A 12066-nucleotide genomic window follows, 5' to 3' on the forward strand; every position below is an offset into this window, starting at 1 on the left:
GACATTAATTGTTAAAGGTGCATAATAACAGCCCTCAATCATGTGGAAGGCTGCCTGGCATCTAATGAGGGTCTTTCAGCCCGATAGAGTGCAGCGAGGGAATGAATAGGAGGAATTAGCTTATTGGCTATTCATGCCCACTCTATTGCCAGCTATTTAAAAGTCATTGACCATTGCATTGGAAGGAGCTTGTGAGTGTGTGTGTGTGCACGCATGTGGCCTTAGTGTGTGTGTGCGTGCAGTTGTGGGCGGGTTCGGAGCGGGCCTCTTTACCTAAGATAAAAACATGGCAATAGAAATGTCAAGTGGCTTTTGTGCATGTAGTGGGGCGAGGGAAACAAATAAACCTGGGCGTTGCGTCCCCCTCTCTGTGCATTAGCATATGAAGTGGGCCAATATGGTGGAGATGGCGGTGGGTCTGGGTGCTGTCAGCCGTCCCTTAAAGGGTGCGGTGATTAATATCTTTACGATGCCATATGCAGCCCATTGCCCCTCTGTTTTGACCCCCTACACACACACACACACACACACACACACACACACACACACACACACACACACACAAACGCACAGCTTGACAAATCAAGCCACCCACCAACCTGCTCAGACTTTATTACAGGCGTGAATTCGGTGCAAGAGCCGTAACAAGCATCCAACAACTTAACTCACGAATTTTGACCAAAAAAATAAATAAAACAGGTCTTTCAGCTGCTGCAGAGTAATCTCAGTTGAAAGTTGAAATTTAATAGTTTGAAAGCTCAGACAAAGAAACTTACTAACATTTTCTAAACCACTTCTTCTAATGTCAAGAATGGATTTCACACTATACCCATGGTAATTCAGAAGTTGCTGACTGTTAAAAATGCACTAAAATCTACCTTGACATTAGTTCAACCTGTTTGCTCACATTTCAGTTTGCTTCGTCTGCACTTATCCATTCCCTTAGATCAGCGTTTTCCAGGCCTCTCCTGGAGTAGCCCTTGTCCCACATGTTTTAGATCACTTCCTGCTCTTTACTGATTCAAATAGTCAGCTGGTCATAAACTCCTGAAGCTGCTTGATAACAAGTTGATCATTTAAATGTGCTGTGATGGGGCAGGAAGAGATCTTAAACTTACAGGACTAAAGGGATATCCAGAAGAGGTTTAGGAAACACTGCTGTAAATGAATACATAACTAAGAACTCAAAATGCAACGTCTAACAAAAACTGACATGCAGAAAGTATACACTGCAAGTTGAAAATTGCATATTATTCTTTGTTGCCTTTTTGTGGAACTGTGTTGTGATGAGATGATAATATGTTGTTATTGTTCCACAACATTAAGTTGCCAAATCAATGTAAATGGTAATTGAAATGTAAAAGATTTGTAAAGTTCGATTTTATGTGACTCTGTGCTTAGAGGAAGACATTAAAACTGCATGGTTGGGGGTTCAGCTCCTAGCTTCTGTTGTCTACATGTTCAGGTGTCCTTGGGCAAGAGACTAAACCACATATTGTGGAGTTTGCATGTTCTCTCGTGTACATTTCTACATGTTTGCTTCAACATTGCAAAGACATAGTTACAGTGAATTGCCTACTCTAAATTGACCATAGGGGTGAATGCGAGCGTGAAAGGTTGTACATGTCTACAGTCTCTTTCACACTGCCAGTTCAAGGCAGGAATGTCTTCCGTCTGAAGAAAAAGTACAATAGTGGAATGGAGGGACAGAGTTGTCTCGCCTTAAAACCAGCAGCGGTTGTAGTAACAATGCCGAAATGACGTCAAAGGGACAGCCGGCAGGACGAGAACATGGGTGTGACATTTTGACAACATGTTTAGTGTGCAACCCACCACCAGGAGATTTCAAATGCAGCCAAAAGTATTTAGCAGCTGATCGCAGAATAAGAATAGCAACAGAAAATTATTGTTATTGTAATGCTGTGCCATTGTTATTTTTCAGAAAGCAACTGTTGGATGCATGTGTTTATATGTCCCGCAGGATGCTGAAGCTGATGTGTCACATGTCACGCTAGGGATGTCCAGATCAAGTTTTGTTGTTTGTTTTTTTGCCACCAATCCCGATCCGAGTACATAAAATCGAGTATATGTGTATGTGTTTGACAGTTAATAGCTCTGCAATGCACCACAGGAAAAAAATGTCTGCATCCAAACAGTTACTTAAGGGTTTCTTTGTTTTATTTCTGCAAATAACAAAGTAAACAAACAAAAAATATTTTTATATGGCTCTTATTACAATTCCACTTAGAGCAGCATTTGTTGTTTTTTTATATAAAATAACCAAGTAAACAAAAATACCTTCAGACAGTGATCTCAAATCCACTTAGTGTAGCACAGTAACAAAAGTACAGAACACTATAAATGATTAATGTAATCACAGCTTCACTTCAGAGTAATGTTATAGCCGAAATTTAACATTCCCAGTCACAACACATAAAAATCGGTCACAGTTCCACTTATTACAGCATTGTAGTAAAACTGGTTCACTAGAAATAATCAACCAAAATTTCAGTCCCTCTTAAAGTGGTTTAGCAGCTTCATTTGAACATGAGAAAAAATAAACTTGTATTTATTGGAGTAGCTGCATTACAATGAAACCTGAATATCTGCCTAAAATGGTGCTCTCCGTTTATGACACCTGTGTGACGGCGGATGTAAACAAAGGATTGAGTGGGGCGCATGGTCAAAATGACAAGTCCCAATCAATTTAAAAAAAAAAGGTAGATCTGGCCCGATACCGATCCCTCCAATCTGATCAGCACATCGTTGCATCACACCTCTTTTGTTTCCAAAAACTCATCTTTACCAATAAACTGTATAATGATATTGTAAAAATGCTTTTTTTTTCAATGTAATAATGATTTCAACCACACTGCCCACCCCCAGTTTGATGCAGAGCTGCTGATGCATTAGAAATATCTGCGTTACACTCTGATAATGTTGTTTTCCCTCGAGGCCTGAGAGCGTTTTCCCCACCAGCAGCTAACCAGTCCCTTAGCTTTGCCTTGAATGCCGTCACCAGTTGCACTTTTGTATCCCCTCCTTTTCTCCAGCTCACTAAACCAGTCTCATTAATAAGGCCCGTATTATCTGCCCTCACTACAGCCCAGTCCATGAAATGAATAGTCAGGGTCTTCATTGCTCTCTGCTGTCTGACTAGAAGAGCTCATAATGGCTTCATTAAGGCAGAAGTTTCATTTGGTTGACAATGGGTTAATGGCCCATGTGCAGTCTGTTGGCAGTAAGGAATAGGCTACGGGAGGAGGAGAGGGTTTTGATGAGCGTTTTCATTTGGAGGTCAGCCAGGGTCATCCGAGTGTCAGCCACAAGTGAACAAATGTGTAATTGATGTTGGGACAGCCCCGGTGTCCCCCCGGGAAGCACCCTCAGCCTTTTTCGTTCAGATGGGTATTGTGGAGGGGGGTGGCGTCTCTATGCCCCCCGTTCACTCCCTCCTCTCATCACAGAGGACAACACCGAGTCAAGAATGAAAAGGCTAAAAGAGACAAACGATATCCCAGAAGGAGGATACGCTTCAATTTCGGCCCTTTTCTCCTGCCGGCGATGTTTCATTTCTCCCTGCTGGTGTAATTGCTCTCCCCACACGTCGGGAAGCTGGCATCTGATGCAGCGGAGGGGGGAGGTGTGCAGGAGTTGTCTCCTTTTGTTTCCTGATTTGCATGGATGTTACCACAGAATGGTAGATGAGTGTTGAGACACAAGCCAAGAGTCTTCATAAGGTAGCGCCATCACGCCACTTTAGTCAAGTGAGTCAGTGCGAGTCTGGTGGAGAGAATTTGGCCTAATGCCACATTTATATCACACGGGATGAATGTTAGAGATGGGAGGTTATTGACTTGTCAGGGTTCGATTCTTCAAGCAACTTAAAATTATTGTATGAGCGCAGATTTATTGGGCTTTACAAAATAATTCCATTGACAATATATTACCGTATCCATCACATTTATGTTTAACGATGGACTTGAGCTGATGTGAGGCTCCAATGTTTGCTAGATTATCGGGCAGTTTCATGTAGAGGTCAGTTTGTGCTAGTTAAGAGCACATGTTGTGTCTATGTTGGAGAACTAAGTGTTAAAAGGGGGGAAGGAGCAATGTCGCTGAAATACAGGGATTACTGCACATATGTTCACACAGTCTCCTTTCAAAGGCATTTCTAGTGTTGCTCTCCTTTTTGTAGCGACAGAAGAAATAGTCTGAAGAAGGAAAAAAGAGAGCTTGAGAGAGAAAACCCTGCTTACTTTCTCACTATATATGCTGTTTTACTTTGTCTATTGTGATAGTTAAAAGTATAATATGCAGGACTTCTCATAGTTTTCGTAGTAATATTGAAATTAGTAGAAAATTCTGGCAATAGTATATATTCACCACACACTAAGTCAGCCATACGTGCATTTTTTTTTCTTTCTGAACAATATACTTCAAACTAAGTTTCTGACATGAGGACATCACTTTGGGCTCTTTGATCATTTTTCTGTATTTTTTGACATTTTTTTAGCCCTGGAAAAATAATCAGCAGATTGATCAATAACAAAACTATAAGTTGCAGCCCTAGTTACATATTCCTTATTGTTTGCTTTTTCTTCCAGGTGGAGAAACCATCAAGAATATCAAAGAACAGTCTCGTGCCCACGTGGAGCTCCAGAGAAACCCGCCACCCAACACCGACCCCAACGTGCGCATTTTCTCCATCCGAGGCACCCCTCAGCAGTTGGAAAAGGCCCGCCAGCTGATCGATGAGAGAATTGGGGTAGGTGGTCTGGCTTCGGCCCAAAGCGCTATTGTCTGGCCTGATATTCATGAGCACACATGTCAATGCGGAGAGCTGCTGGGGTGAGCCGGGTTGCTGTGGTCCTGGTGGCCAGCAGGATGTCACCAGAGGTTAAACATAAAGAATCCATCAAATGGACTTAATGGAGTGCATCAGCGCCCGGCCCTGCCCTCTGACCTTGCCTGTTGGCTCCCTTTAAACACAAGTGTGGTCTCTCACTCGCCTCCTCTTCCCTTTCTCTGCTGCAGGGCCCAGGGATGGGGGGCAACACCAGCTTCGGTATGAATCCCTACAACCAAGGACCAACCACTCCTCCTCAACAGTAAGCTTTAGTTTCTCCTCGCCATGTCACGTTTTCATGTTTTTACTGGCGGGCCTGTCACGATAAATACTTTTGTAGTATATTGCAATACAGTCATCATAATGCAAGTACCCCCTTTTAAAGAGCAGTTGGCTTTTAATTCTTAAGGATATCCACACAATTTTATTTATATTACGCACTTTTATTACAGAAACTCAAAAGTGCTTCACGTTGTTAATCACCATATAGAAGAAAATAAGAGAACATAAATAGCATAAACATTAATAAGAATTCAGTATGAGCATGCATCTTTAACACAATAATATAGAGCGCAAAACTTCAACAACAATCACACAAAAACTACAGCGCTATCAAAACAAAAGTGCAGTCAAACGAGTAAACACAGAGACACACTCACTCACTAATGAACCATAAACCTGGGCGGAGGAGAAAGTGTTCTTCTATATGTGGACACAGTTGTGCCGGACCTCAAGTCAGCTTGTTCCAGAGAGCAGGACCACAGTAAAAAAATATTTTAACACCTGTTTTTTATATATATATATATATATATAAGTATATCTTAAATGATTGGAGTAGCCCACAATTTATCCATTGTAGACTTATTACAAAATTTAGCAAACAAAAATAAACAAGTGGCAGCTCCACTAGACGAGCTTAATTAAGAAAAGCTTCGAGAGTACTGCAGTTACCTCCATAATCTGGCAGATGAGCTGCAGTCGGCTCATGGGGATGGGCGTCCTGGGAACCAAAACCGGAGTGGAGGATGAAGTTGTTGAGGTAGATCTACAAATGTAGGAAAAAAGGTCCTACAAAACTACTGTCAGGACTATGTGTCATCCACCCCAAAAGTGAAACCGTTGGCTACCTTGTAATCTACACTGTTGTCTTTAAAGTGGTATATTATTTTTCTTTGGACTCGCACAAGCAGACAGGGAGGAAATTAAAATAGAGAATTGCTGCACCTGTCTTATAATGGTCTTAAAAGTCCTGCTTTTTATTCTGGAATCATGTTTGCTGAAATGTTGGGGACTTTCTTCTGTCAGCAAACACACACTTAAACACAACCGGTAATAAACCATTTCAAAGCGTCTTTTCGGTTGCTAGGAAACAACAGTGTTGTTCCACTTAGACTTGGCTGTTCAGCCACTACAGCCTGTAAACAGCACATGAAACGCTGAATTATAGTCCTCCTCAACTGAAATCAACACTGTGGGAAATAGCGAAATTAGTTTCGGGACCGTGCTGCACAATGGTCGACGAGGCACAAACTGAAGGCCAGAAACAAAAGTCTACCACTTCCATAAAGAAAGGAATCAGCGCAAAGCGCGGATTGCAGCGGTCAAAAGAAAGAACTGGACAACACTGGAAAACTCCAGAGTCTGTAACGCTGATTTCATTACCGGTAAGTTTTGCGGGTTTTTTTTGGTTTTTTTTTTTTTTTTGGAGAATGATAATGACACAGCACACACAAAAACAAATGCTCGTCTGTACCTCTATGGACTGTTGGCGAGTGATCGTTAGCTTGAACAAGCGTACTCAGCGGTAATGAAGTATATGGCACTGTTAGCCGTCGTTAACGTAGTTATCGTGACAGGCCTAGTTAGTGATGAAACACTGTAATGTAATAAATTGTCTCCAGTAAAAAAACGGACGGTCAAGTTTATTTCTTACATTGAAATGTCTGTTTATTTTTAAGTGGGGGTCAGACGTTCATGACTGGAGGATGGGGTACAACTTTTCAAATATGGCAGCCTCAAGGCCAACAGGACCACAGTAAGTATGAGAACTATTTTAGCTGCTAAAGCTACACGAACAGATTTTAATATAAAAATAAGTTAAGAGGTTAAATCCTTTTTCAGCTAGATAATTGTGGCCAACTGCTGTCTGTCAGCTTGCTTCTCAGAGCACAGCCACGCTAGTTGTATCACGTGTTGCTGCATTGTGTTCAAAGTCTTGAGCAGGCTGGGATGAGATGGTCGCGCTCCCTGTGGCTAACCGCCTCTTTCCTGTACGGACAGATTTAAAATTTGCCGTCGATGGAAATCATTAAGAAACAGATGAGTGCAGAAGGTGAAAAGGGAAAAGTGAAGCCCGCTCTGAGTAACTCTGGTGTTATCTGTGTCTGGTTTCAGGTCACAATGGATCCCAGACAGGCCAGATGGACTGGGAGCAATATTATAAAAAGCTAGGCAAGAGAAAAAGGATTTATATTTTTTTAACACCCATTTCATTCTACAATCCTGTACCAAAGAAGTTTAAATTTAATCGTTCTTTTTTTTTTTTTAATATTCACGCAAGCTCGAAATCATTTACTCACCACATTTGAAAGATTATGAGCATAAAGCTTCTAAGATTAGTATAAAAAAACAGTGTTTGGGGAAAAGTCAGATTTAAAAATGTGTATTTAAGATTTGTATTATTAAAAAAACAAAACAAAATTGAAACTGTTTGTTTTCAGGTCAGCAAAACCAAGCTCAAAGTACTGCTCCTGAATACAACAAAGCATGGGGTGAGTATTTCATTATGAACTCAGACAGATTAAAGAATACATTTCAGCTCAAACCTGCAAATGTGACAGTCATTTTCTTGATTCCTGCTCTTCGGTTTCTTACTGTCGTTTTTTTCCATCATCTTCAGGCCAGACAGCTGGTCCTGGATCTCAGCAGACCTCTAATCCTGACTACAACGCCTGGGTTGACTTCTACAGACAGCCGATGGCGTACTTCAACCAGGGCGCTCAGCAGACACAAGCCCCGGGCCTTCAGGTGAGAACCAGCTGTGTGTTTTCACAACTTTGGTCACAGTACAGATCTGTCAGGTTGAGGCGTGTCTTTTTCCTTCTTGTCAACAAATCCCATAAAAAGACCAAAACCAATAATGTTAGTTTGTTTCTCAATACTTTCTGATTTCCAACTTTTGCAGATAGCTCAAAAATATGTAGTTTCACTTTTCTTAAAGGCTCCTTTACTTCAAAAACAGCTTATAACAAGAGCAGAGCTGAAACGGTTAGTGGATCGACAGAAAACAAATCTACAACTAATTCCATAATCCCTTTATTGTTTTGAGTCATTTTTCCAAGCAAAAATGCCAAACGTTTGCTACTTGTCTACATTTGCTGCTTTTCTTTGCAACATGACGGTAAATTGATTAATCTTTGGGTTTGGGATTTTTTGATTGGACAAAAATTTTTGGTGTGGCTATTGGCTCCGGAAAGTTATAGTGGTAATAACATAGTGATATTGTCTGACTTTTGTAATAAGCAAATTTCTAAAAGAAAATAATCAGAAGACAAATTAAAGAAAATATAGTTAGTTGCAGCCCTAAAATGTGCAGTTTTTCTACATGACTTTTGTGGTCAAGAGTGATATCTATGAAAAAAGAAAAGAAAAAAAATAGTGCTGTTAGCCAAATTCATGTTTAGTTTCTGTTTATGGTGTGGTTTGTCTTTTTTGGGGGGCAAAAAAATTGCACTGAAAAAATAAGGGTAAGACAGTGGAGAGAGAAGCTGTATCAAATTATATCAGTCTTTCATTTTATAATGTCACGTTCGTTGTCTTTTTCTAATTACCAGTTTCAAGTATGCGTGACACATAGCATTTAAAAAAGAAAAGAAAACTATGAACGTGTTGCAGAATTGTCCTGGATCACATACATCTGTGCGGCACTAGACGTTATATAATTACAAAAATTCTTGTATTTTACTTCGAGCACACGTCTTTAGCAGAATGCGACCTAGCCTTTTAAAATCCCGATCATCGTCAGTACTGGTATTCTAATATTACACATTTTAATTGTTCATTTAATAATAACACGTGATATTTGGCATCAGTGTTCTGATACAATATTTCCACTGAAAATATTGCAATACCATGTTGTATTGTTTTTTTTCCCTCGCCTATAGTATTGATTTGGTTCTGTTTTGTCACTCCCAAATGTTTCCTGCTTTCGTAAAACCTCATTAAAATGCATATTCATCGTAATGAGGAAACATGTTACATGATGCCAAAGTGCAGCTCACTGATGTGTTTTTAATAATTTTGGACAACAGTGGAGCTCTGAGGCACAATTCTTACAATTTGTTGACAGAGAGAAAATATGGAGTATTATCACATTTTAACTTAAAAGTCTAAACAAATGTCAGCTGCGCTGTGGGTAATTTTTGCTTTTTTTTTTAATCCCCTAGGATCATTAAGAGAAGACGCCCAGGTGACAGACTTGAATCACTGAGGATGAAAACAACCCTTTTTTAACAGAGGGGTGTTATAGATTTGCAACGCCTTGAAGACTTTTTTTCTTAGTGAGAAACACTAGCTGTAGAATGACTTATATGATAAAGTAATATTTCTAAAAATCAGGAACATTTATTTGTTACTAAATGCTTGTGTACACTGTTATTTTGGATAGACAGTATCTGGGATCCCTTTTTGGACTTGAGAGAGCTGTTTCGTTTTTCTATATTTTCCTGTCTTTGACTCCGATTGTACCGCCAAAATGAACCCAAGAGTTGTAACATTTCAAAAGGCAATATGATCTATTTTTTCTAGTTTTGTTGAAATGAATCCATGATTATGTGCTTAGCAGTCTTGAATACTTGAAGTTTTGTCATATGTCATAAGATGTTTAAAAAGAGTGTGTTAAAAATGTTTTCCTTTTACATAATTCAGTGAAAATGAAACTGTGATGTTTTGTTACAGGAAATGTATTTTTGTTACAAGGTTTAAAAACACAGATTAATGTCAGCCAGTGGCAATAGTTCTAATTTAATTCCTGTTGTGCATTGTATGCTGTTTTTCATTGTCATTTTATTGTACTCTGGTTTAAAAAAGGTGCAATATCTTATTTCACTTTTGAAACAAAGATGGGTTCTCTAATATTTTGACAGACTTTTAACTTGTAGTTTTAAGATGTTTTTTTTTCTAAAATGGAAATGTCATAGATAATTTATTACAATTATCTGATATGATAGGATTTAGGGGGATGTTGCAAATAGCTTTTTTGCCTTTGCTACCTTGTAAAACTATGTATATATGCTCATATATTTGACTGTTAATTTAAAATATATATGTTTCATATATATAAATATATACTTATATAAAAAAAAATATTTTTTCCTGTGATCAGTGTTGCAGGAAAATTGTCCCTCTTTTTCTGTTTTCTGTTTTCATACTGAAAATGTTCAAAGATTGTGAATGTGTGATTTGAAATTTGATGTTGCATCTTGTTATGAAGAAAAATAAGAAGTGGTAGATTTTTGTGTATGTTCTGTACCCAAATTATTCAAGACTGCTAAGCCTCTGTACTTCTACCTGTGTAATAATTAAAATAGTATTTTTATGTTTTAAGTATTATGATCAAAAACTGTCTTATTTGGTACCTCACAGTTCGCCAACGCCCCACTGAGCCCTCACCGTGGACTCAGGTGGGCGTTGGACTCAGTCCAATGCTAATAACTTTTTAATTAATTTTTTATTTCTTTGTGTGATCTAATAATATAAATGGTATAAATGATGCATTATTATGAAAAAAATGATTCTGGTATTAACGTCATTTCTTAATGAAAAGGGATATAATTTCAAAAATGTCTAATTATGGTGTTTGTTTTTTTTCCTTATGTGTACAGTTAACCATGTATTAAAAACATCCAGACTACCTTTATTGTGTACTGTTAAGCTGATTTTCTGTTTCACTGCATTATTATAAACATTTGTATGTCTTCTGTTGTATTCTAAGTGTTGATGATACATAGAGGATATAGAGGCCAACTGTATGTTTTCATGTTTTATAAGCTGAAAATATATATTTTCTATAGTCTACTGCCAGTTCTCGCATTCAAATAAATTTTCCGCAAGCCTCTCTTGTGGTTGACTTTAAACTATTGTTACAAGGTCTTAATGGTAATTGCAGCACATTTTCACAGCTCCACTTTGCAATAAGTTTAATGTAGTTTTAAGTACACCTGAAAATGCATCTTGTCACAACTCAGCAAAGGCGTAATTCTGGATCTTGAGAAAAATCCGCTGGTAATCTATTGTGTGTTAAAATATTTCAAACAAATGTCACTTCATTGTCCTGCATTATAAAATCTAAGTTGATTTAAATAAAAGGTAGAGGAAGCCAATTGCTTTAAGAAAATATAAGTAAATATAACTATTAGTCTTAATTGTTTGCTTTATATATATTTAAGTTTACTTAAAATTTAATTATATGTACTTGACTTTGTGAAGTTGTTGGAACTTAAAAGGACAAGTTTAATTAAATCAATCTTTCTAAGTTGTAGAAACTTCAGCAAACCAAGTTTACTGTGTTATATGTATTGTGCTGATTGCAAAATAGTTAATCAAAGTTTTATTTTCTTGACCATGATAACAAAACATCTAACTTCACTGGCAAAATCCTCTTTGTCATGTCAAAGTTAGGTCAGACTAACTTGGTTTACTGAAGTTGCTAACACTTAGAAAGAACAAGGAAATTCCACTTGTCATTTTAAAGTTGTAACAACTTTAAATTTTGAGTAAACTAGCTATTAGATATATGGTCAACATAAGTGAAGTGTAATACTTTACTTTTTTGTGGCGTTTGGTTTCCAAGATTATTTGGTAAGATCAGTCTGTTTCTTCAGTTTGGTTTGCAGATAAAAATCGGTAGAGAAGTTATTTTCTTGCTGCTTTGTTTTGGGGAAAAGTTTAAATCTAAATCCATTGCCTCATTGCAAAATTCTGACAGAACAAGAACAGTTTTGCATTTGGCATTTTTATGTGATGTAAAAGAGGAAATTAATATGTCATTTCTGTCTTGCATTTAACTGCAAAAGTCAGTAAATTACTTTTTTTTGTTTTTGTTTTTCCATTTTTTTTTCACCTAACTTAAAGGGGGATTTTGGTATATGAGCAGCATCTTTAATATCACATCTGCCGGGTATCAGTGTCCACATCTGGACCTGTTTCTTTACAGCCTG

At 38.1% G+C, this 12066-nt stretch overlaps 1 protein-coding gene across 3 annotated transcripts in view; it reads left to right on the forward strand.

Moving 5' to 3' along the window:
* fubp3 (far upstream element (FUSE) binding protein 3) overlaps positions 1–10762 on the forward strand; it is a 30280-nt gene extending 19518 nt beyond the window's left edge. For 2 of the 3 annotated variants that reach the window (XM_042509302.2, XM_042509303.2), the window contains exons 13-19: positions 4608–4768; positions 5038–5111; positions 6808–6884; positions 7244–7300; positions 7570–7620; positions 7749–7876; positions 9295–10762. In XM_042509302.2, the coding sequence (XP_042365236.1) occupies positions 4608–4768; positions 5038–5111; positions 6808–6884; positions 7244–7300; positions 7570–7620; positions 7749–7876; positions 9295–9303 (557 nt within the window). In that variant the 3' untranslated portion in view covers positions 9304–10762. The remainder of the gene's footprint in view (positions 1–4607; positions 4769–5037; positions 5112–6807; positions 6885–7243; positions 7301–7569; positions 7621–7748; positions 7877–9294) is intronic. The other variant, XM_042509304.2, reaches the window with a different exon arrangement.
* Positions 10763–12066: the final 1304 nt, after the last annotated feature.

This window comes from Plectropomus leopardus, chromosome 20 (genome assembly GCF_026936395.1).
Source record: "Plectropomus leopardus strain MGB_pleo_1.0 chromosome 20, ASM2693639v1, whole genome shotgun sequence".
Lineage (NCBI taxonomy): Eukaryota > Metazoa > Chordata > Actinopteri > Perciformes > Serranidae > Plectropomus > Plectropomus leopardus.